We start from the raw sequence: 26,749 nt of genomic DNA on the forward strand, positions 1-26,749 counted from the left end.
GCTTCCAACATGACTCTAGCAGTTGAGAAATTGTCTGAAGACTGTGTCGTTGATGAAAATGCAGATTACGCTGAAGTAGAGGGGATCCCAACTTTAGATGAGATTACTACGATGGCTTTTGCATACCAGTCCGAGTTTCAATACATGTCGCATATGCGGTGTGCAGCTCATACACTGCAACTCGCAATTCGCGATGGCTTGAAAATGAGACAGGTAGATTCACTGCTCGGCAAAATTCGTCAGGTTGTGGTAGCTGCAAGATCTCCAAAAATTGATGCAATTTTAAAGAGAAAAACCAATAAAGGGGCTATTATTGACCAAGCTACAAGGTGGGGTAGCACATATCTTATGCTTGAACGCCTTCTTCAACTACAACCTGTCTTGGTAGACATTGCACACCCAAATGTATCACTGTCTGATGCTCAATGGAATGAAGTAAAAATACTGGAAGAGTTGCTACGCCATCCTTTCCTTACTACAAAAAAAACTACAGGCTTCCGATTTGACACCAGGGTTATTTTTCAAAGAATGGAAAAAGTTGCTCTTTCAGTTTTCGCAAATTGGTGGCAAATTGGCTGATGCAATACGAACATCCATGGAGCGTCGTGAGATGGCGCTTCTCGCCAATGATGTCCTGCTTGCAGCAATATATGTTGACCCGATGTACAGGATAATGTTGAACGATGAGCAATATTCAAAAGGAAAAGCTACTTTACTCGAAATTGCTCTATCAATAAAGGATCATGAAGGAAGGATATTAGCTGAAAATCTGACACAAGCTGGAAATCTAACCAACAGTGGAGACTCAGCAAACGCGTCACCCACCTCAGAAGATGAAGATTTTGAAAAAATTCTTGATCGCCAGGCAAAACGTCGCAAAACTGAAGCAGATGCTTCAGATGGAAGTTCGCTTCAACGGTACAGAATGGATTTTACCAATGCTTTATCCACTATGGAAAATATTGACAGGTCTTCCAAAGTCAGTGTCATGGATGCCATTTCCATGTACCCAGACATACTGCAAAAAGTAGCATACTCTGTTACGGCTTTGCCGCCGACACAAGTGAGTGTGGAGAGACTTTTCTCCGCATTGCGCATCATTCGATCCGATTTGAGATGCTCAATGAAAGAAGACTTGATAGAGGCGATACTATTTCTTCGTACGAATGGTTTCTAAACTTTTTGTGCTGAAATAAAAGTTTTTGGTTCGTTGATTGTGGTGTTTTGTTTGGAATTACTTTGAAAGTATTCAAAATTGAACGTTTATACAAAATACATCAGTTTTTGACATAATGTTACCGGAGCCGGAGCTGGAGCCGGAGCAGTGGTGTCAATGCTGCTCCGGAGCCGGAGCTTAGTTATAATAAAATAGAGCTCCGGAGCCGGAGCAGTTGAAATTTTCGCCTGCTCCAAAGCCCTGGTTGTAAGACAACTATCTCATATTACCGGTACTTAAACAGAACAGGACTATTGTCGGTTGCTCACTACATGGACTCTTATTATACGTATCTGATTATGTGATACCTATTATGTTGGTAGCACAACGAACTTTGCTACAACCTTCAAGATTTTCAAGTACAAACTCGATGATCAAAAATGACCAAGGCTCACAAGCTCATATTTGTGTTTCACAATTCTTGGATATGGTAATGCTATTTGTCAGTGGCGGCTCGTGACAATATCGGGTGGTGGGGCAAGGGCTGCAAGCGACTTTTTATCAAGATGACGTCACAATGGCGTTTTCCAACGTAAACAAGTAACTTAATGATGGTACGGTAAGATGAATTTCCCGGCAACAGTGATTTTAACGTATGTGCCACGAGAGGTCCGCTGGTGAACTGTGACTTGAAGTGTGGTAACTGCGTAAACGGCGTACGGAACAAAGATTCAACACGGTTCATGTTCGCATTAGACCTGACTAATTATCTGCTGAAATAGAAATGACTATAACTCGAGAGATAGCGTAAGCCTAATTGGAAAGGTCAACGAATTCGGACAGATACGCAATTGTTATCTCATAGATTGGGCCTGTCCTATTGAATCCAAAACATCATTCTAAAGAACTAAGAATAGCAGCCTCGGAAATTTAGTCTCGGTAGTCGGTACAGCATAAGAGATTTTGGCCTTGAAACTGGAGACTGTAACACGACACATACGTTTTTATTACTGTCTTATAGGTCCGCTGCGAAATCGCCTTTGGAAAATATATTACCGAATAAATACGTGGATGAAAGCCTTAAACTTGGTACACTGTTACATGACATTATCGAGAAGTGGCCTCATGGCCCTTTTCGGTATGGTACACTGTCAAAATTAATGCGAACAGACCAACACCGAATTTTGCGTAAAATTTACTGAGGAATAGGCTGATCAGGTGATCAGCTGTTAGCCGCCATCGAAAACGAAATAACTATCGCGCTTGACAGGGGGTTGTAAGCAAAGGGCTTGAAGGCCACAATTTCACGGTGAAATTGACATTGGAGAATATAATATCAAAGTAAATATTTGAATGCAAACTGAGAATGATATCATCATCTCAGTTAACGTTACCGCAGATACACCGGCTTTTGCGTGAAATCCGCAATGTGTTGTAGGTTAAAGTGTCAGATCGGAGCACATCTTTACCATACTCGACCTTGATAACGAAATTACTGCCCTAATCATTGAGTGTCAACCTTGAGACTTGGCACAGCGTTCGATACTAAAATCAAGACATACCGTGCAAAAGCTCATGACGGATCTAGGTAAGGAGCATCGTTAAAATCAATAGAGACCAATACCGGCTTTGCGTATAATCTGTTAGCGATAAATGACGAGTCAGCTCTCACTCGAATTAGGAAACGAAATTACCACTAACACAGTTCAGTGACAAACTTAAAACTTGGTACAGCGTTCGATACTAACATTTAGACTTACCGTGCCAAATGTCATAACCGATCTCAGTATTGAACATCGTCAAAACCAATGGATACCAGTACCGGCTTTTAAGTAAAATCTGTTTGCGATTCATGACGGATCAGCACACACTCAACTTCGGAAACGGAATTACTACCCTAAACTTTAAGTAGAAACCCTGAAACTTGGGGCAGTGTTAAATACCACCATCACGACATGACGTAACAAGTTTCAAGAGTTTTCATGGTGTGAAACCACTATAAAATCGACCTATACCAGCATAGGTTGACTAAACGCATATGACGGTAACAGAGTTTAGCTATAGATACGATTGTTACATCACACCTTAAGGGCACAGAGCTATCGTGCCCCGGTTGCTCGGTAATTTTATGAATAGGAGAGAGTAAATCACCGTTTCTTTATTGGGCGCGGCTTTGAGAGAATAGATAGTGAAAGCTTGTTATGAGCGCTACCGGGGCAAGCCCCGGCTAGGCATTCGCAAAGCGAAAACACAGAAGAGAATTCGATTTTCGCAGAGACTTCGCTATATATGGGCGTTTACAAGCGAAAGGACAAGAAGTATACGATTTTCGCTGTGATTTCGGTTTATATAGATAGGTGTGCGTCTATAAATGGTAAAGAATTGTTATTGAACAGAATTTTAGGTGGGGCAATGCCCCAGTTGCCCTATAGGACGAGCCGCCACTGCTATTTGTATCAATTTGGTTTACGCCATAGTATTTTGCTTTCTGTCTCAGTCCCATACATGGGTTTCTCAAATAGCAGATTGACATTCCTTCTTCCTAAGAATTATGTGTAATAATGAGCATGCATAAATCCGTTGCTTAGAATGTTATAATCCAACGTTTATGTGCTTACCATACTATTTATTTTCAGGTCGGGCAAAAAAATATTCGAGAACCTTTGCTTTATAGACTATATACGCTTTGCTACTTCAGTTTATAACCGTTCCATTTTATTCAACAAAATAACTGTAACAATACAACTGGTACATCCTTTAATTGTCAATGATCAGAGAGGATGAGATCTACAGTTGGTATTATTAGTATTATAACTGCTACAATACTACTGGTACACTGTTTAATTGTCTATCATCAGAAAGGATGAGATCTAGTTGGTATTATTAGTATTTTATCATTTAAAAGCACCAACAGATAGTGATGAGATTGAAGAATAGGAAGGTATTGGAAGGACATTAAGTCTTTCAACCAGACAGCTATTTGGTTAAGGTAATAATATATCTAGAAAGGGTTTTTGTTGAACCCAGTCCAACCTGGTGTAGTATTGGCGCTAAATGGAGAAAATGATAATGATAGAACCATTGCAGTTGGTGATAAGGATAGAATCATAATTTCAGCACTTCCATCACGAGGACAAGACGCCAAGAAATAGCATCATTTCGTCATCTAACAGCTATTTGATATCCATATGGATGATTTAAGTTGATATGGATACTTTCACCATCCTCGTTGTACGTTAAGAGACGAAATTAGGTCGATATTTAGTCCAGTCCCATAGTAAAGTATATAGCAACAACACAGATTTGGGTCGAGTTACCTTTGTCGCCACCGCGTGTTCAAAATGAAGTGGAACAGCCCCATTGCTAAGCCCATAGATGACGACCCGAGCGCTCAAATTAAATAAAGTTGATCTTATTTGAAAGCTACAGTCGCGCTGATTCTGATAATATACATTAAATTTTCATCAAGGCAATGGAACCACCCCGTAATAGCCTTCAAAATATGAAAATCGGCATTGTTCTAAAACAATCGCAATGGCGCACCACAATGACCATAACAACGGTCCATGCGTGGTTGCGATTGTTTAGAACAATGCCGATGTAAAAAGAGGACACTTTTTCAGAAATTTGCAAGGTGCAAAACCGGAGTAGAATTCTCAAAAACCGGTGAATTTTTCCCACTTTGTGATCGGTTGACTAAAAAAGAGAAACAAAAAAAGGTCATCACTTCCGCTCAGAGCTCAAAATACCGTTTTTTTTCTCCACATTGCCAGGTGGATGACTAAAAAAAAAAAAGGTCATCTTTTCGCTCAGAGCTAAAATCACCGTTTCTCACTCCGAAATATCCGCCGGAGCTTCACTTCTGTGCTAATTTGCGGCATATCACTTGCAATTTGCTCTAAATCTTACCTAAATTTTCAAAAAAGAGGATAAAATCTCAAAAAAGAGGACAAATCCTCTTAAAAGAGGACGTATGGTAAACCTACAATAAGAGCAGTCGTTGTATTAACAATAACATCAGTCGCAGCACCACCATATCCCCCGGACACGATGTCCGAGTGGCAACATAGTCCGAACACAACCCAGACATGATGACCAAACACCCCCAGACACGATGTCCGAGTGTCAACGCAGTCCAAACACACCCCAGACACGATGTCCGAACGCCCCCCCCCCCCCCCAGACACGATGTTCGAGTATCAACGCAGTCCGAACACACTCCTGACATGATGTCCGAACAACCCCCAGACACGATATCCGGGTGTCAACGCAGTTCGAACACACCCCAGACACGATGTCCGAGTGTCAACGCAGTCCGAACACACTCGTGACATGATGTACGACCACCCCAGACACGATGTCCTAGTGTCAACGCAGTCCGAACACACCCGCCCAGACACGATGTCTGAAAACACCCCAAACATGATCTTACGAACATGTCTGGGCGTTTTCGGAGCTTCAGACAGCGTTGACTCTCGGACGTCGTGTCTTGGGGTATTCGGACACCATGTCTGGTATGTGTATTGTGAATATTGAACATGACTGTTCTTATTGTGAACATGAGACTGTTCTTATTGTGAACATGACTGCTCTTATTGTGAACATGAGACTGTTCTTATCGTGAACATGACTGCTCTTATTGTGAACATCAGACTGTTCTTATTGTGAACATGACTGCTCTTATTGTGAATATCAGACTGTTCTTATTGTGAACATGACTGCTTTTATTGTGAACATGAGACTGTTCTTATTGTGAACATGAGACTGTTCTTATTGTGAACATGACTGCTCTTATTGTATTATCATAGGCTTACCATACGTCCTCTTTTAAGAGGATTTGTCCTATTTTTTGACTTTTTTGAAAGTGTCCTCGGAGGACGCCCTTTTGTCCTCTTTTTTGAGATTTTGTCCTCTTTTTTGAAAATTTAGGGCAGATTTGGAGGAAATTGCGAGTGGTATGCCGCAAATTAGCGCAGAAGTGAAGCTCCGGCGGGTATTTCGGAGGGAAAAGCGGCGATTTTAGCTCTGAGCGATAAGAAAACTTTTTTTTTTTTTTTTAGTCATCCACCCGGCAATGTGGAGAGAAAAACGTTATTTTGAGCTCTGAGCGACTTTTTTTATATTTAGTCAACCGATCACGAAGTGGGAAAAATTTACCGGTTTTTGAGAATTCTTCTCCAGTTTTGCATGTCTGAAATTTCTGAAAAAGTGTCCTCTTTTTACATTTCCAAATTATGGTAAGCCTATATTATCATGTCTTGGGTATCTTCGGACTGCATTGACACTCCGGACATCATGTCTGGGAGTGTTTGGATATCATGACTGAGGTGTGTCCGCACTGCGTTGCCAATCGGAAATCGTGCTCGGACATCATGTCTGGGGCGTGGCGAGCTCGGACATCGTGTCTGGAGGATGTCTGGGGGTATTCGGACATCATGTCTGGGGTGTGTCTGAGGTGTGTCTGGGGTGTGTCTGTGGAAAGCAGTGTTCGGAAATCGTGTCCGGGGTGTGTTCGGACTGCGTGTACACTCGGACATCGTGTCTGGGGCGTGTCTGAGGGGGGTCGGATATCGTGTCTGGGGTGTGTTCGGACTGCGTTGACACTCGGACATATTGTCTCGGGGTGTTCGGACATCATGTCAGGAGTGTGTTCGGACTGCGTTAACACTCGGACATCGTGTCTGGGGGGGCGCACGGACATCGTGTCTGGAGGATGTCTGGGGGGTATTCAGACATCATGTCTGGGGTGTGTCTGGGGAAAGCGGCGTTCGGAAATCGTGTCTGGGGTGTGTTCGGACTGCGTTGACACTCGGACATATTGTCTGGGGGGTATTCAGACATCATGTCTGGGGTGTGTCTGGGGAAAGCGGCGTTCGGAAATCGTGTCTGGGGTGTGTTCGGACTGCGTTGACACTCGGACATATTGTCTCGGGGTGTTCGGACATCATGTCAGGAGTGTGTTCGGACTGCGTTAACACTCGGACATCGTGTCTGGGGAGGGGGGGGGGCACTCGGACATCGTGTCTGGAGGATGTCTGGGGGGTATTCGGACATCATGTCTGGGGTGTGTCTGGGGAAAGCGGCGTTCGGAAATCGTGTCTGGGGTGTGTTCGGACTGCGTTGACACTCGGACATATTGTCTCGGGGTGTTCGGACATCATGTCAGGAGTGTGTTCGGACTGCGTTAACACTCGGACATCGTGTCTGGGGGGGGGGGGCGCTCGGACATCGTGTCTGGGGTGTGTTCGGACTGCGTTGACACTCGGACATCGTGTCTGGGGGTGTTCGGGCATCATGTCAGGAGTGTGTTCGAACTGCGTTGACACTCGGACATCGTGTCTGGGGGTGTTCGGGCATCATGTAAGGAGTGTGTTCGAACTGCGTTGACACTCGGACATCGTGTCTGGGGGTGTTCGGGCATCATTTCAGGAGTGTGTTCGGACTGCGTTGACACTCGGACATCATGTCTGGGTTGTGCTCGGACTGTTGCCACTCGGACATCGTGTCCGGGGGATATGGTGGTGCTGTCACTGATGGTATTGTGTATACAGCGACTGCTCTTATTGTGAACATGAGACTGCTCTTATTGTGAACATGCCTGTTCTTATTGTGAACATGAGACTGTTCTTATTGTGAACAAAAAAGTTCTTATTGTGAACATAATCGAACCAACCCTGTAGTTTCCATTTGGTCAAAGTATAGAAATTAAACATGGAACGGCAACGACCGATTTTGCAGCTTCGTTCCGCTTCGCTGTGGCTGGAGTGGAGAATTATTTTGCGTAAGCGACTGTAGGATTTCTGGCAATCCGAAAGTTATCTTCCCGAGCGCAGAAATTACTGAATCTGGTCTTGATCGAAAGCTACTGTTGCACTGATTCCGAAAATATGAATTAAAATAATGACCAGGCACTGATCCACCTAGAATCCGTCCTCCAAGTCTCAAATTTCGGCATTGTTCGAACAATCAGAGAGTCGCAACGGGTCATTGTTATGGCCATTGTGTTAAGTTACTCGATTGTTATCAACAATGCCGATATTTCAGACTTGGAGGACAGATTCTCTAGGTGGATCAGTGCCTGATCAATATTTTAATTTATATTTTCGTAATCGGTCGGGGGTCAGATAACTTCTGTTCACAAACATTTATAAGTTCGGTGGTCGTTCGGGAATGTCGCATTAGTATATTTCGGCAGATTGTCTGAATAGATATGCCGACTGATCTCGCTATATCACAGTTTGTGTAGGTGTAACACATGTTCCCTGGTATTATTTGAAAAGACTGTGATCCCCTGATTTATTTGAAACCCAAATCATATGCACACGCCACGCTCTTCACGAATACTAAAGATTTTACGACACGCGATCAAGGAAGCAATGCGTAGAGGCCGGCCAATTTATGTTGTTTTCAGTATGAACAATGGCCGCAAGAAGCTTATAGATAGAGAGTGCCATTAGGGTGGATGTTGTTTCGTCTCAAAATTTCACCATGGTAAATAGTATGACAGTTCGTATGCGGCCGGATGAAGAGCTACGATTCGACACTTCGTTATCACATCTACCTTCCTTCGAAGAATCGCGCAAATGCTGCGTTTATTGCGTGGAGCAGAAAGCCTTGGCAAAACAGGACACTAAGACATTCGGCAACTACCGATCTAACGTCATGTGTATAATTTGTGGGGTTCATCTTTGCTTGAATAGGGAACGTCAATGCTTTCTGTTCTATCACCAAAAAGTCTAATTTGATTCTTGACTTGACGAATCCTGTTATGTTATGAACATTTCATTTTGTGAGCATCATGTATGTACATAGTTTTTTGACAATTCATTCAAAGTTTGTTCATATCTGTTTTATGATTTGTGTCCAATGACTGTATTGGTTGCAGGCAAGCTAGCTACCAGCCGTCGACATTGCGTAGGCATCGCGTAATCACTATTTCAAGAAGTATTCACTCAGCCGTAATTACTCGGCATCGCATCGAGATATCAGGCCTACCGAAATTCTAAAAACCGAGGTCATAATTTCACCAGCGTGTACTCAAAGGTGGTGTGGACACTCGAAAAATCACGTGACTGTCACGCCCAGATACCTTTGACGACTTTGTTATTGTCGATCCGTCTACAACAGTAATTAAAGGCAAAGTCTCTATTGCTCTTCGTTGATTTTAACTATGTTCCATATCGAGTTGGGTGACAGAATTTCGTATGGTATATTTTGATGCTGTCATCTTGCGCTGTACCAAATTTCAAGACTATGGCTTTATGACTAGCGTAGTAATTTCGCTGTCGAAGTCGAGTATCTAGTAAATCAGCGCGCACCGATATATTGTCGACTTACGATACTGAAACTTACTGCGAAGCTGCATAACATAACCAAGATATACCATGCCAAATTTCGTCAACCATCTCGGTATGGAGCACTTTCAAAGCTCACCTGTACCACTATCAGATTTTGCGAAAATTCCGTTAACTCTTTCGCCGCGGGTGGATCCTAGAGGATCCATGCACAGTTTTTCACAAACACGCTTCAATCAATTAACGAGCTAGGGCTGGGCAAAATCGAGTACCTGAGTGATTCGATTCTGAATCACGTAATATGCTTCGAGTCGAGTCGAGTAATCGAGTATCCCTCATTATGACGTCATTACAGAACATAATTTGTGAAAGTTTAAATGTGTACCTTTTATGCCACCACAAAGAATATAATGCTTGTTATCCATCACAATAATGGTACTTTGGCATTTTTTCGACCATGCCGATTTTATTGCACTTGGTGACAATGTTGCGGGACGATCGTGACTTCGGAAATCTACTAGTTCCAGCAACTACGTAGCTTTGTACTACATGTTTCGTATGCTACGCTACGGTCAATCAAGGTTTCAAGGCTTCAACAGTGAAAACTATTGTCGAAACTATAATTCTCGTTTATAAATTAACTTCCAGTGGCGAGGAGTGTATAATTCCAGTACTCGAAAAAATCGTATTTTACTACTCGACTCGAATCATCACAATTAATACTCGATTCAGATTCGAGTACTCGAATCAGTATGCCCAGCCCTATTAACGACATCTTGCGTTGTAGGGGTCATAAACGGTTACAATGATCGTCTATAAATAGCGATTGTCGATACGCATACGACCAGCTATATATTGGGCTCGAAAGTCACGTGACTTTTTTTCATAACAACCGCCGTTTGGGGCCAAGCGCTTGTTTTGGTATTCTGTGAACGTATTTGCAATTCGCAGTTTGTGCCACTGTTCGGAGTTTCTCATCAATTCTGGTGTTTGTGTAACGAAAGTGCTAGCTGCAAGAAGAATTTATTCACTTACAAATGGAGGGTAACGTATAGACCAGTGGTTCCCAACCTTTTTCGACTCATCGCCCCCTTTTCAAACTCCACACCGATCATCGCCCCCCAAATATTGGGAACACAAAAATGGGCATACAGACTGAAATCACCGGCGAGTTGAACAAGAAAAAAAGGTCAACTTTTCGGCTCGACCTCGAAATTACACTTTTCCAGCTAAATTTTGGTGAGTTGTCTAACAAAAATGGTGATTTCTCCGACTTGATTCCCAAAGGACCATAACAGCACTTCGTCAGCCCCCCCCCCTAAATGTTGGTCTTGACCCCCTCCTAGGGCGATAAAGCAAACTTCTGCACCCCCAGACCCAACTGCCCCGATACCTCCTTACCGCTACTTCCCAGCACAAATTGTTGGACTCTTTAGGTAGTCGGCTTAATTCGCGCGAAGCGCGAAAAATTTCTATTATTCATCATTGAATCGGTCAATATGATCGGGAATTGCATAAATATTGCTGTCATATTTTTATCCTCTCTCTGCTCATGTATTCAGATTTACCGGTAAAGCTGAGTGAGGTGTCTTGGAAAATGTAGGGCCCGTAAATAATAATTGAACATATTCGGGTGGACCCGTGGGTATAATGACTTCGTTACGTAATAACATTTCGTGGCCTGTCTGCTATATCAAAAGATATTCGAATCGCCCATACGTACTAAACTAAAAGACGCACACGATTTCAAATTGGTATTTCTGCACTGGCAACTAATTTTTCTCTGCGAGATGGCATTTATTTGTGGGGTTCTGATTGGACAGAACAGGAACATTTGGCCCCAGTCATTTAGGCGCCTATGGAAAATTAAACATATATGTATATCGTATATATATCGAAGTCGGTCAGCATAAAGGCAGTCCTGTTCCGCCAAGGTTTTCTCGTTTTGGCACAGTTCTCGGAGTCGCATGTTACATGGCCTGAAACTTCATATTTCTTGGTGCGTCATGGTGTGATAATGGCTGAGATGCCCATTTCTGTACCTCATGCGTATTATTTTCCGGAGGAAGGGTATCCAATAAGCAAGAAATATGTGACCACGAAATGGCGCGCAGCGCGAAATTTTTTTGAAAAATTTGCCTAAATTTCCAAAATAATACTCTATAATTATTGTTAATTCACGAAAAGATTGTGGGCCCCCTTCAAGCTCGGGCCCCCCATCTCAATTGGGGGCTTGGGTGTGGCACCTACGGTCATGGACGCCAATATAGCCATGTCAACGCGACATCGCCCCCCTATCGCCCCTTCGTCCATTTTTGCCCCCCTATCGCCCCCTTGGCCATTTTCGCCCCCCTGGGCCGACAAATCGCTCCCTGGGGAGCGATATCGCCCACGTTGGGAACCACTGGTATAGACAGACGGTAGTTCATTATAGGATTAGACATTTAGCAACAGTAACACTGACATTACCGTATAGTATATCAGTATAAGTGATACAATGTATTTCCTTTCAGATGGATTTGGTTACGACTTTTACAATATGTGATTTCTTTAAAACTGACCCGAATCTGGTTAGAAGAGGTCAAAATGCTTTAGACAGCGATCATTTAGTATCAGCGAAGTATGGTGGTGACGGTAGAGCGGTGGGCCGTATTCAGTCCAGCTACGAGCAGAAAGTTTGCGAAATTGAGGTTGGTAACAGCTAAATTACCAGAAAGCTTTGTGAAAGATTACCTCTACTTGAAATTCAGTGGAAATTTACAGCATTTCTTGTACTTGAGTAACAACCTCTGGCATCTATTGACTCATACCGAGCGAAATAGTGTAATGGTTGTGCGTCCGGCTTCTCGATCGGTTGGTCGTGGTTCAGACCAAAGACTCGAAAACTGGTACCCCCGGCTATCCTGCTAGGCGCTCGGCAATCACGGATAGCATGTAGGAGAAAAAACCGGGGGTGCAGACTAGATGACCTAACTATAAAGGCCGTATCGCATCTCGATGGTGCAGGCGAAAAATAATACCATATCTCTCTCTCTCTCTCTCTCTCTCTCTCATATGACATGGTTTTGTCTCAGATCCATATTACTGATCAGAAGATTTGTCGCGCACATTGCGGCTTTCCAAATAGCCAATTCCAGTGCCACCATATGGCTGCGGTTCTTCTTTGGCTATGCAAAAATATATAACACGCACCGATGTTGAATGCCAGTGGATAAAGCCGAGAAAGCAAATTGAAAGCGCTGGTAAAAGAATTTCTCAAATCGGGCCAAATCAAGGACAAGGTAAAGGTGTTTTTTTAATGACATACAGCATTGTATTTCGACGTGAACAATATATTTCAGCTACTACTGATCGTGACGTCAACGACGATGACATCCTATTTTTCAAAGAGGGATTAGCAAATTTGAATAGACCTACAGGATTTGGTTGGCTCTTATCCGAAGAACCTTGCTGTAAGTACTATGTTTTATGTTGCAGTTTTTATGCTAATTTCTCACCTCTTACAGACATTGAATGACAAAACAGTTGCACATTTTCTGCAAGAAACTTACAGTGTCGACAATGAGAAGGAGCGAATAGGCTTAATGTTGTCACTTCTCCGTTTGGACGGTAATGAGCAAACTTCCGTGTTAACTTTGACGAAAGGCCAACGCAACAACCAGATCTGGTAAATGAATAATTTTTTGGTCTATTCACCCAATTGTAATTGAGGGTCATTGAGCTGTATTGCTAAGCTGTTTCACATAGCACACACCATTTCATTGTGAGAGTTAACACTCAGTATTTCTCAACAAATTTGCAGGCACCAAATGAGACAAGGTAGAGTTACATCAAGCAACTTTGGAAAGGTACTTCGGTCCATTAAAAGAGGTCGTTACTCCGACTCATTGATGAAGACTCTACTTGGTCAATATTCGTCTGCAGCCATCGCTCCAGTAAGTATTATGACACTTAGTTTAAACATAAATTAGGATAATGTAGGTTAGTTGCAGGCTGTAAACCTTCGACAATATCATTACAGGCTATAAAGTGGGGAGTCGTGCACGAATCCGACGCCCTGCATCAATATGCCCACCAAGTAAATTGTGAAATATCACAATGTGGGCTATTTATCGATCCCGCTGGCATGCTTGGAGCATCACCCGACGGGATCATTAATGAAAATGAATTGATAGAGGTGAAGTGTCCCTATTCCGCGAAATCAACCTCCTTGATGGATTTGGCCATGACGAAAAAGGACTTCTTTTTGAAAATAGCTGGGGATAATTTGGTACTCGATAAAAATCACGAGTATTACGACCAGGTGCAGGGCGGCTTACACTTGACAAACGCGGAGTTATCCCATTTTGTGGTTTGGACACCAACAGAACTGTTGGTCCAGAGAATGAACTGTTGGTCCAGAGAAAACCTAAGGATAGTGACTGGGAGAACAACTTAATTCTCTTGAGAGACTTTTATAGGAATACCCTTTTACCTCTCCTGGTATCGCTTGAACTATGAGAGTGCTGGAAAAATGTTGCGTAATAAATTTGACAACAAATTCAGAACTTGAAAATGCATTTGCTTCATGCCAAGAATGAAAAAAGTATTGGTCACAGATTAGGTCTGCTTGATGAATTAGGGAATGGAAAAGGTGGACTACTAGGGTAGAGTTGGCATGGAATTGGCCAAGCAATAAAACGAAGGGGACTGTTTTTACAGTGCAAGTTTGTAAAAGCGAGCATAGTTCCGAGCAATGTGGCTGTCACTGAGTCCTGACATCAGAAGCCGTGGTGTTGCTTCTTATTGACATCACGGCGGTCTGCCTATCAAGTTCTGCAACTGCACATGGGGACGACTTCAAAAGTTGCAGGGGCTTGAATTGTTCCACCACTTCCATACAATAATCCCACGCCATAGCAAGTTCCCAATGGGGTGCAAAGCAGCCGAGTGTGTTTTTATGGCAATAAAGAAAATGTCTTCCAGAGTGCAGTTCTTGACAGAATCGCCAAGCAAATCATGCAATATGTCGCGATGATCCAGATAAGTTATCTTTTATGATTTCTGTGTTATCCAGGCTATATTGCAGCCAACCTTTTGCCAAGTTGAAGTATTCTATACAGGACAGTTTGACACCGCAGTCTTGCATCCATCGTGCCTTGATTCATTATATACTCAAAAGCATAAGTATCTAAAGAAAGAGTAGGATTGTTATCAACTAAACAAAGAATTTTGCCTAAAAACAATAGGTACATACTATGAATAAAATAACCATTAATAAGCATTTTGGGTGATTGGGGTCTGCAGATTTGCCAAGCATGAAGCACACTGAAAGATCTTGCTGGATAGGTGTCGATAATGGTGTGGAACGAAAAACTTTAATTCGCTGTATCGCCCTTTCAACATGAATACGGGCTCGCGATAACTCTTTGTTGGCTGATACTTCCTGAGGAGTGAATTGAGGATTGCTTAAAAATGATGGATGGTTTACAGTAACTCCTGGAGGAAGTATGCTGTGAATTGCAAACCCCTTGTCAGCTAAAATCAAGTCCCCAGGTTCCAATAAGTCAAGGATTCCACAATCTTTTGTAATGGCCTTATCTGACGTGGAGCCTGCATAAAGTTCTGACACAAACGTTATCGTTCAATTAGGTGCGACTCCAACTATAATGCTTTCAGTGTGTTACCTTTTTTGTAGTGGCTAAACGTTTGACAATTTTTGCCAAGGTCATCGGGTTTGGCTGTTCGTACTTCAATACAATCTAAAATTACTCTGCAGTTAGGAAAACTACGGAAACACTCTGGAGCACTCATCTGGCATTTGAGTAATGACGGAAACTTTTTGACCATCATACCTGTGTGGAAAATGGCATGAATGACCTCAATCAAACTTAGAAAAACATTGGTAACAGTGCCTGTACTAACATTGAAGCGAACAGCCAAATCTAGATTTGGCAAGTTGAGTCTTTAGTTTCATCAGAGTTAGCAACACTTGGTCTTCGATTGAGAGGATTATAACATTCCAGTTGGAATGATACTTAACCGTAAACCGCTGTATCATTGCAACAACTATGTCGAAAGTTTTTTTGTCCGGTAATGAAGTATACATAGCCAGACATGGGGTAATCGCGATTAGTAATCGTAATCGATTACGACGATTACAGCATTTTGAAGTAATCGTAATCGCAATCGATTACATTCGAAAAAAATCCGAAGTAATCGTAATCGTAATCGACTACTTCCCATATCTAATCGATTTTTTTGTGGAAGAACGATTACTTTTTGTTTGTACAAGGACTATGACATAAACTGAATATTCGTGAACAAGAATGAGATAATATACCACGTTAGCGATAGCACAAACGTCTGTTTTCAACCGCCACTGACTCAATGTTACGTCAAAAAAATTAGCTCCGCTCGTCATTGCGTAAGAAGTATCCACACACAGTAAACAGACATGCGATGGACATTGTAGACTTGTAGTGTAGATTGTAAGAACACCCCCCGTGGTGTATATCAGGTTATCAATACACTACAGAAGCCCCTACCTCGCAGCAGGATATTGGTCACCACTCTGCCTATAGTTTCAAATAGTAACTTATGTATTGATGTTTGGTTGTGGTTACTTAAACGCAGTTTACCGTTGCTGCTTGGCGAGCAGGAGGCCTACGTACGCACTAGCACCTGACGAAGATTCGGAATTTTGTACTCGTCGAATAAAACATTGCAGTTTCCACAACGAAGCATTACAAATAAACAGCTGCTGATATATATCATAATCGAGCCGTGCTTGAAACGGGCGTCAATCGTTATTTCACAGTTCGTTACTCAACATTTGGACCTGCCGCCGTAACCATCCGCTTATATGGCCTGACATGTTAGCGTGAGTTATAGCTAGAATCAACAATTCAGCCAAAACAGCAATTCGTACCCCTGTCCAACCGTTGGTCAATTTTCAAAACGGAATTTCGTTAATAATATTGGTAATTGCATTATATTACGATTCATTTATAACCTCTCTCTCAGCCCCGAGTGTCAGATTTACCTGTAGAGCTGGGGCACGTAATTCATAATAATAGCATTTGGTATGTTGTTATATTTACTTTATTGTATGTTGTTAACTCGCGACCTCAAGTCCGTTGTATAATCAAAAGATATTGTACTCGCCCAAACGTAGCAGACTAAAATAATATCTTTCGTGAGACGCACACACAAATTGCCATGGCTTTATTCCTTTGTGGATGCGCCGGGTTGCATTTGCATTGTGGGCTCAGATTGGAAGGACAGGAGTTATTAGTCACGCCCAACCAGCGCGGCTATTGACAATGGACGAATACCCTAAGTTACGGCCAAGGTATTTCTTTGGTATCACATTCCGTGGAGTTGCGTGTGGAACTGCATATGTTTTATGGTGTGTTGTGGGATCGTGGCGCGGTAATGACCGGCTCCGAAATGCCTGTTCCCATATAATAACCTATGCATGTTTTTTCTTGAGGGAAAGAGGTATGCATTTCAAACCCAGCTATCTACTGGAGCAGGGGTCACCAACCGTTTTGAATCAAAAAGCTACTTCTTGTGTAGTGCGTACTGATTATTGCGGCGACCGACGGGTTACCACTCACTCCCACCGTTTATCCGTGTTCAGTTGGATTTCTTCACTTAGAGTATAAGACAATCAGAGCACTGGGCCGGGTTTCCGCCCCTTACCAAGAACAAAAAAACGCTCACTCGCCGGGACTCACACCAGCTCCTCCGGGCTCAGTTGCGTAGCTGCAGTGCACGCCGAAGCTCCAATCTCTGCGTTGAGACTCGGGACTATTAACTATAGATTCCCGATGAGCCGCCGCGTGGGCGAAGACAAGCAATGTCCCGAGCGACTGCGTTCGTATGTTCCTTGGGGTCGGCCGACCCATGTTCAACTGCTGCTCATATGAAACCAGCTTCAACTTTCAAATCTCTCATTTGGATATTTTCTACAGCGACCGCGGGCGACTCATTTGGTCCGCGTTGGTGACCTCTGTACTAGAGACATTTGAATCGCAAAGATCGAAGAACATTCTCAAGAATTAATTAAATTCTCGAAAATACTCTATAATTTATGTTGGTTTACAAATTACTTTTGAGTTCCCTTCGAGCACGCTTCCCACCCTATTGCGGAATTTGGGGTGCGGCAGGTAAAGACCTGGTAATAATGCAAATCGCTGGGTGCAATAAATCATCCACTCTAAAGTTGGGCAATTGGTATATTATGACGTAATAAGCAAATGACACATGATGTATGAGTTGATATCTCATTAAGCCCTTTCATCGCAATCCTTGTATTGTCTTCCAATTGTAGCGACCCCGTTACGGCGTATACCGGTAGCAATAACGGGATCGCGGGTGTGTTACTGGGCTCGGGACCTCGTCTCTTTGCGACTGCCGCCTGCTCAAATGACACTTAGTATCACGGCACAACCGACAACACCACAAGTCTATGCGGATATAACATTATATTAATACGACACACGAAACTCATAATAAACGATACTCACGGACACATATAACGCAACCAAGTCGATCTATAGGCCAACTCCTATACGATACACACGGCACAGGAAACTATAACAAAACTCCACACAAGCCTCACGCACACATAGCCTACCCATCAGCCTAAACCTAGCCAAGCAGCAGCCTTGACATATACAAGCGAGTACGAACTACCAACTGGGCAACATCACTCCCTAGGTGCTCGCGCAGCACCGTCAGTGACTAGGCCGTGCCCCAGCCAACCATCCGCGCAGAGATTCGACCGGTACATCCAACTCAAGCCCGCAAATACAAGACCAACTACCAACTACTTCATGCCCTAACTGCCTAGTCCTACCACTACTTCATGCTGCTGCCCCAAACTACTAATACTTCACGCTACCAAACACAGAGACATACGCACTCGCATCCATCTTCAGCCACGCTCTCAGCCAACTCTCCCACTCAACTCACCCAACACGTGGTCTCCAGCCATACCACCCGCAACAATATTCTAAGCGGCAATTATAGAACATTCTGGAAACCTCGGGTTTCCACACAATATATCATTCAAGATTATAGTCCTAAGAAGCAAAACAAATGTAATCGTGAGTAATCGTGATTGCTTTTCCAATATAATCGTAATCGTAATCGACTACTTCCTGATTTTGCTGTAATCGTAATCGTAATCGCGTGATTCCGAAGTAATCGTAATCGCAATCGATTACATTCATGAAGTAATCACCCCATGTCTGAACATAGCTATCTTCTCTGCCCTATCTTTAAAACTGTCGATGAATTGCTTGTGATTGGCCTGTTTCAACTTTATATTGTCTGAACGTAATTCTTCTGTCTCTTTCTCAAGAGCTAACACACGTTTCCTGAAAATAGCTATTTGTTTTTTTCATTTCTTCCACATCATCATTTTCTGCATGTATCCTTGCAGGTGTAGCACATTCACTATTTGTGGTCAACAAATCTGAATGTTTTTTTGGGGGAGTGGATATCCTCATTCTTTTCTCAGGGCTACTGCAGTCTATTCTCTTGCCTTCGTTCCATTCAAATCTAGTAAGTCCTGCACTCCTGCCACCTTGCCCATTGGAAAATGCCAGCTGCATATTCTTGTATTTGTCGTTGCGGCGTAAACCCTTTCTCTCTCCTAAAATACATTACAAAAATGTAATTCAAGTGGTTCCTTTCAAAAATTATTGCCATTGATTACACGGTCTTGGCATACAAAAAGCAGAGCCTTTAATTTAAATGCAATTTATCATCCACCCCTTGCCTTATTGATTTCAGCCACTTTCCCATGGCTTTCTTGCATTTCGGAAGTCGATAGAAAGACAAATCTGGATTTGTTTCTCTTCTATTACGACATTGTGGCACGCAACACTGTGGCATTTTGAGCGACTAGTAAAACAACATAAACCATTCTAGTAACCATCTAAAAACCCTGAAACTCGCTAATTATACTACAATGATACCATAAAACCTCCAACTGTACTACAAACAATCTCACTAAGACAGAAAATACGAATTGAAAACAGACCAATATCGGACATTAACACGGGCAGCGCCTATCTAAGATAGTGGTTTGGCCCCAGCGAACCACAAGTCACGTGACTTTCGAGCCCAATAACCCATTGCCTTATGGCATAACCTGTTCAAAATACAGATTGAATACAGAAAAACGTTTCCCGCAAAATACAATGTGTAGCTCAGTTCGCCTGAATGAACGCTAATCTTATAATTCCTTATATCTTCCGTTCTACACGTCGTAAGCAGACACAGTTGTCGTTTTAGAGTAGTTGTTGATCGCAATAGTTCATTGCAACCATAATGTCGGGAATTAGTTGGATAGAACACGCTTCAAATTGGTGTGAAATAAAGCAATATTCTGTTACGTGAAAAATGCCGCGCACGTATGAGCATTGCCGCATAAGGCCATATACATTCACTTACGATTGTCTTACACAGTTGAATGTCACACACATAGTTAGATGCAGTCCATAAGACTTCAATAAGATCAGTATCACGAAGGTTGGTCTTATATAAGTTACACGACGCCAGTGCTAAACACTGCAGACATGGGTGTGTAAGTTGGCGCGAGTGTACGGTACTCGCGCCTGTAATAACAACATCATACAGACAGTTGAATCATCCGTTTTATATGTTATACGAAGTTGCTGTAGACTTCAATGAATAGATGTTGATCATATGTCCATATACTGACGAACCTGTATCGGCCATTCGATGTGTAGAACACGTTTCAAATTGATATGAAATGAAGCAACAAGAGAAATCGCGCGCCTATGAGAAGTGTCAAACAAGGCTAATATATTTACTTACGATGGCCTTGTGCAGTTGCAAATTGAACATTTTGTTAGTTATGTACGATCAATAGTATCTATAAGATCAGTAACATGGATTTGAACTTACATAACTGGACCAGGCAAAGCCAAATAAACACTAATTACAACGCGCGTTGCCTCTATCGCGATGACGTAATCAGCGGCGGCCGTGAGTAACGCTTATAACGAAAACTTCCCAGTCGCGGTGCGCTCAACTGCGTAAAGATTTCAAGCTCAGTAATGTCTTGTTTGAATCAGTGATGAGCGGAGTCTGCTTTTCGAGACTCCGAATCCCTCCGACAACTTTGGTCTAGGAGGCAAAGTCCCTCCGACTCCGGGGATCTCAATCCCAGACTCCGAGATAACCCAGCAAACACCCAATTGTCGTGCGCTATCCGAGTTGGGTCCGAGAAGTGTCCGAGTGTCTGAGTGTCCGCTTGGACATGCGGGGGCATATACTAGGCTATCCAGATTTGGAACTGTCCTTCTCGGATATCCAAGAACATACCTCCGAACCAACATTTAGGAGAGTCCACTGAAATTCCAAGTCGAATGTCCGATGGATATTACATTCTGACAGTGTGCGGATATTTACACGTTGTTTCAGCTAAAAAGCCAACATCTCAAGTTCCTGTGCTGATAAGTGCACATATTTCATCCTTTCAAAATATTTCAAGAATATAGTTTGAAAGAAAATCGTCACTTGACTTGATTCTTCAGCGACGTGGTGGCGTATAACCGCATTATGCATGTTGGCATTGAATGGTCAATATATTCCCTGTCGGGCCTTCATTTCAAGCTTTTAGGCGTTACGATTTCTATGCCTTTTCAGCTGTCGCGTTACGTTCCTGCGGTGAACATTCGCAATTCCGAAAGATATGTGACGAACTTTTCGCGTGCTTCACGTCGTCAGATACGTTTATAGCGTTTTTCGCTAAAATGGGCTCAACCGGTCGGCAGAAATGGCGTCTGCGCACAATGAATCTGTATTTCGTTTATGACTTGATCGGGATTATATATTAGGCTTGATCGGAATTATATGCTGGTATTGAGGAGTTGATGGTTCTTTCGAACTTTTATTTCGAGCATGTCATAAACTATACCGTACTGTACCGTCATATAAGGTGTTTTACCGAAGTTCCTGCGTTGAACATCACTGAACATTGTTAACGATCGTCTCGTTGTGGCCTTCGTGGATGAGATTATTAGCGTTTTTCCCTACATGCGCATTGTCTCAGTGCACACAGTCACGTGACTCAAATTTTCGTCTGGCAAGTTCGAACTTGCTGTCAGCGGCGAGAGAAGCATTAGGGAATCTGCTTTGCGTCACTTACCTCGTTGGTTGCTTATAACTACTGGCTCTAGTTAGCGTAGTGAGTCAATGATACGGTTAGTGTTATAGTCGTACTGTGTATATAGCGTAAAGCGCTACACACAAATATAATTATCTATCTATCTAGTCAGAAGTGGCTTATGCCCACAGCGAGAATGCGCTTGGTTGGTTATTGAATCCTTATATTATAGCAATGATGCATGTTCGGTGTTGTTTAGAGTTCATTTCATACTGTTATATATAGTACGTCCTATTATTGCTATCAAACTTGATTTCTCGATCAACATGAGGTAAGAGCTACTGTTCTGTGGTTTAGAACTAGGAATGGATATGATGGTAGCATTTTGACAGGATTTGATCGAGTTGAACATACCTACTCATAATCGTGCTCGCTAATATTGCAGATATTAATGCATGGATTCGGAATTGTATTATTAAAGTACTGATATTCAATTCTAGCCAGCCCTATTACAGTTATATCTACAAGAGAAATTCACGTAAAAAATATATCAAGTAGATTGGGTGAAGAGAAAATGATCTCTAGCTAAAGCAAGAGTGGATAATGGCGGGAGCATTTCGGCCAAGATTGCTGTTCCTGGTTGAATATCGGATCCATCACCACTCGCTGTATATCGCAATAAAAGACATGAAAAACGATTGTAAGAGGAACGTAAAGTTGCTGATGCAGAAACTATACAGTCTGCCAACCAGCCCCAAATATCCAATGAAAACCACGGAACAGAACTGAAGTAATGCTTATTGAAGATACGGTATCATTCCGCAACCATTTGAGGGTGTTGTAGAACTGGAAAGCTTCGTTCGAGAGGTATGGAAAATGATTAGGATATAATTCAGACATCTGTCTTGTGTGATATAAGTAGAATAAATATCTTGTGGGCGTTTGCTATTTATCGTTTCTTTGATCGTCCTAGTAATAATTTCTTATAACTTGCTTTTCATAAAAAAATATCCTTGGTATTCTGATGTAGGTAAACGTCGTTATAGCCTATAGAGTTTTATGGCACATTCATGAAGATGTGTCAACTTTTAATTATTTTTCAGGTATCAGCAATGAATCCCCTCAGGGAGTCCACCATGAATGACTATGTAAGAAGAATGCTCTAGCCTATAGAGTTTCAACCGATAAAGTTTGGTGCGAATTCTCATTGAAGGGCTGAACTGGGAAGAGAGCTGTGCACTGAGTTTATACATGATCATATATTGTAGGTTGAACTAGTTTGTTGTCTCTTATGTTTTGTTTAATGCTATCTTTCTATTTAGGTGCTTGTTGCAATATTCATACAACTGTTTCGGAAAAGGGCTACGACATTGCATCTGTGTTGCACCATGCACATGTAAAAACAAAAATCGACAGACCAAGGTAGATGCAATATTGATTGTCTGATGCATACGCATAGAGGATAATGGTTATATTGCGTAACCATACTCATATATTTACCCGTGTTTTACCTGTGTGTTGGTTTATTTCGTTTTCGTGGTCGTTAATTTTAGTGTGAAAAGTAGTTTATTCATAAAGTATATCACCATAATTCAGACTGTACAAACTACTCATTAGGATTTTTTAAAATTGGGTAGTTCTAATTCTATTCGCACATTTGAAAAAATTATTGTGGCCGAACATCTAGAAAACATGTGTCGTCGTTTCATGCGAATTGAGATGCCGGTGTTCTATTGAATGATGTATATTGTATTGTACAGTACAGCCAGAGGCGACGAATTGCGGGGTGTTATGACGTCGCGTTACATTGTGCACACATTGGTTTCGACCCCTGACCCCCCAGGCTACGCGCCTGAGTAAATGAATAGTATATAATAAAGAATTGTCTTACGTAATACTACACATGGAATAGGGTATCTTGTGATCGTTCGGTGTTCATCATCTCTCTGTTTGTCTCAGTAATAATTTTGCAAGTGCTTGCTGCGCTACAATACGCTTGGTTTTTTCGGATACAGTAGGCCCTAAGCCTTTCCACATGGGTTTTATGACATTGTCGTAATGTTAAAACTTGTCATATCTTTCCAGGCAAAACCAATGACTCCCGTTGTTGTCGCATTCACAAGGAAAATTGTACCGAAGAGCTGCAACTGATTGAGTTTGGTGCGAATACTCTCCGAAAGCCAGAAAGGAAAAGAAAAGAGCTCTGTGTAAACTGAGTCTATACCAAATCATCGTAAGTTGAACATGTGAATATGTCAAGCTGTCTCTAAATTGTTCAACACAATCTCTAATTTAGGGGCTTGCTGTAATATTCATTGGTGGGCTGAGATTATGGGTAGTGTGGAACCCTGCTATGATGCACTGGTTCTTGGTGTATCTATTTTATCAATGCCGCCAATGCGGAATACTACTCCAGTTGATAAGCATTAGAATTATAGCTACACAATTTTCCCAACTTTTATTCTCAGAGGAAATTGGATTAGAATTATAATAAGAGCATAAACACTTCCCCTTAATTAGGTGAGGATTAGATTACCGCAGGGCCGGCCAACCCGTGGTTTTTTCCACAAGGTTTTGAGTGGCCCGCGAGGTAATTTCCGAAATTTCTAATATCATCAAAAACGGATTGCACAGATTGTGAACTTGCAAGGCCAACCAAATATCTGATTAGTCAGGCCGCAACACTTGAGATGTGATGACTAAACTATCAGTTTCGACTCATTGACAGATCCATCAACCATTCATATATTGGTATATCTTCGTACACTACAATAAAGCAGAATAATTTGCGATAGATTTATCAAAGGTAAAAAATTTCTACAAGCTTAGCGCAATATTTTGTCACTCGATTTCTTGTTCTTAATATTGTTGCATTTTTGTGAAAATTGAAGAACACCCAATGACCAATGTATCAGATTGAGTCGAACTATATTAGCGATCATGAGACAAAGTGTCGTTCAACATATGCGACCTTGCGTTTGCGCTCGCAGTAAGACCGTCCACTAGACCTAGGCACGAAATGATTGACGCATGTTGGTCGCAGCTTTCGATATCGATATGTCCATGCGCTGAATAGCCCAGTCCTCGCAAACTTAGCTCAGGGATACACAACAGGCCCGCAATATAGTCAAGTGACAATATTATTGACCTATGAACTTCCAAAAATTTTCGCGCTTCGCGCGGATAGTGGCCCGCGCAAAAGTTCGTCAATCGAATGTGGCCCTTTGGCTGAAAAGGTTGGCCAGCCCTGGATTACCGGTACCGCCATTTTGCTAAAATTTTGTCCTTATTAGGGGGTAGAAACGACCCCCCCCCCCATTTCAAGTGTTGCGTGCTGCCAATTCGTGAGAATCGACTGCGCAGCGGCACGAGACCTACCACTGATACTGTTATTCATTTGAATGTGAAATCTGGTCATTGATAAATTTGCACACGACGTCACCACAGGCTTGAACATCCCATCAGCAATAAGGCCACAATCAAAGTGTCGAGTCTCTGCCTGCTTGCTGCACCTGCCGTTGTGCACAGTCGATTGCCACCATTGACAACACTTGAAATAATGGTGGGGGGGGGGCTGAACCTTCGAACCGCCGGGATACGCACCTGCTAGTCAAGTAGCATAATGGAATAGTCTCTTGAGGCAGACTTGACCGACTAGAACTAGATGATTCCAGTTGTCCAATTACAGATTAATTGGAGCGAAATGCGGCTGATCTAATTCTAATCTAACTTTGGAAATGTTTCTGTGCCCTTATTTTAATTCTAATCCAATTCCGTTTGCGAATCAGATTTGGACAATATGGTGTAACTATAATTGTCGTTGTTATTTTAATGCTAGTCAAGTAAAGTAGTTGGCAGCTATTCCCTGGTATACAGCCGTTTGCTGTTCGAGTATTTGCAATGAGACCCTTACCTAGGGTTCTCCCGCTGCAGTAGAAAGACCGGCAAGTAGTTTATTACAACTCATTCGCTTCTAGTTGTGACACTTTTCGTGTCTTGAATGCTTTGTATTGAGTGATTTCTATCCACAGTTCTAACAAAGTCACAAATTCTGTTATATTCATGGTCTTTGCCATATGCACATCATGTCATATTAAGTAATCTGTAATGTTTGCATCAAGGTATTCCGAATATGCTAGCATTTTGAAGGATTATTTCATGTTTGCTGGAATTAATTTCTCGGTAAATATTTCAGAAAGAAAATGCAAAGAAACTGAATATCTTGTCTCAACGTTGCACTCGAGATGGCAAAGATACTTGGTAAAGGCGTTCATCATCATCAATCCGACTCGTCTACCTGTATGAAGTTGAAGATGTTACCAGCGAGAGGAATTGTTGTCTGCAAGTGTGCATATGTGTAGTGTGCAGCGGGTATTGCCTCGTTTTCACTCTCATCGACCAACTTTCTTTATTTTGATTGATTAATGATATTGTCAATGACTGTGTGGTGTTACAGTTAGCTTTCTGCTGTTTTCAGTTTTTTTTTTATGTTGATATTTTTATGCTAATATAAGTTTCGGAAACGAAAAATCAATCTTGTAAGTTGGTGCGTCTAGTTAGATCCTGGTGATGGTAGGGTTAGATGAGGCAGAAGCGCATTGCCCTGGTATGTCTTGCCAGTGCCAGATAAATTCGTTCCAACTTTCTCCCTCCACTGGCCCGGGAATGATTTACCAGACGGTCACTGACCAGTGAGTGAACGTCGGGGGGATTCAACACCTCCAGTCCGAGTGAACAGTGTAGGGGATAGGTCAGGGACTTTTGATCGTACGTCCGTGGGCTATATGTGGACCATCAAATGTTTGCTGGGAACCCGAAGAATCTTGTCCAGTCTCCGAAATATATTCAGACCATTGTCGAAGAATCCCAATCGATGTTTTCGATAGCCTGTCTGATATTCATACCATTTTTTTTTAGTATCCGTGAATTGCCGAACAGTCGCAACATTACTTCTGAGAGTAAGTTCTCTCCAACAAAATGGACAGTCAAGCTAGAACTGCGACCCTTTAGATCGGTCCACATATCTGTGGTGATGCCATGCAGCCAGCCCATAACACTTGATAGCAACTCTTAGTTCCTCTGACAGCTTCTGCTTCAAAGATGAAGCCTCCTCATCCAACTTACGTTTCACCGTAAATCTGGCTGGCAAAACGTCTTCTGCACAACACC

General features: G+C 42.3%; 3 protein-coding genes and 1 long non-coding RNA gene across 4 annotated transcripts in view; 3 read left to right on the forward strand and 1 right to left on the reverse strand.

Annotated features, from left to right (window-relative positions):
* LOC145436036 (uncharacterized) overlaps window positions 1-26,749 on the reverse strand; it is a 450,309-nt gene that overhangs the window by 303,708 nt on the left and 119,852 nt on the right. The gene's annotated exons all lie outside the window — the stretch shown is intronic.
* On the forward strand, window positions 325-1,202 carry LOC145435307 (uncharacterized). Its single transcript, XM_080312606.1, has one exon. It carries the CDS (start codon window positions 596-598, stop codon window positions 1,175-1,177), a length of 582 nt encoding a protein of 193 aa, XP_080168732.1. The 5' UTR covers window positions 325-595; the 3' UTR covers window positions 1,178-1,202.
* Window positions 12,960-13,888, forward strand: LOC145435402 (uncharacterized). The gene is made up of 3 exons (XM_080312678.1): window positions 12,960-13,117; window positions 13,253-13,385; window positions 13,472-13,888. The coding sequence occupies exons 1-3, from the start codon at window positions 13,035-13,037 to the stop codon at window positions 13,886-13,888; spliced, it is 633 nt and encodes a 210-aa protein (XP_080168804.1). The 5' UTR covers window positions 12,960-13,034.
* On the forward strand, window positions 21,179-26,114 carry LOC145436051 (uncharacterized). Its single transcript, XR_013914148.1, has 5 exons — window positions 21,179-22,447; window positions 22,684-22,844; window positions 22,903-23,002; window positions 23,666-23,813; window positions 25,776-26,114. It is a non-coding gene; the product is annotated as an uncharacterized LOC145436051 (long non-coding RNA).

The sequence above is a fragment of the Botryllus schlosseri genome, chromosome 3 (assembly GCF_051294905.1).
Source record: "Botryllus schlosseri isolate E-star chromosome 3, Bs_hap1, whole genome shotgun sequence".
Taxonomy (NCBI): Eukaryota; Metazoa; Chordata; class Ascidiacea; order Stolidobranchia; family Styelidae; genus Botryllus; species Botryllus schlosseri.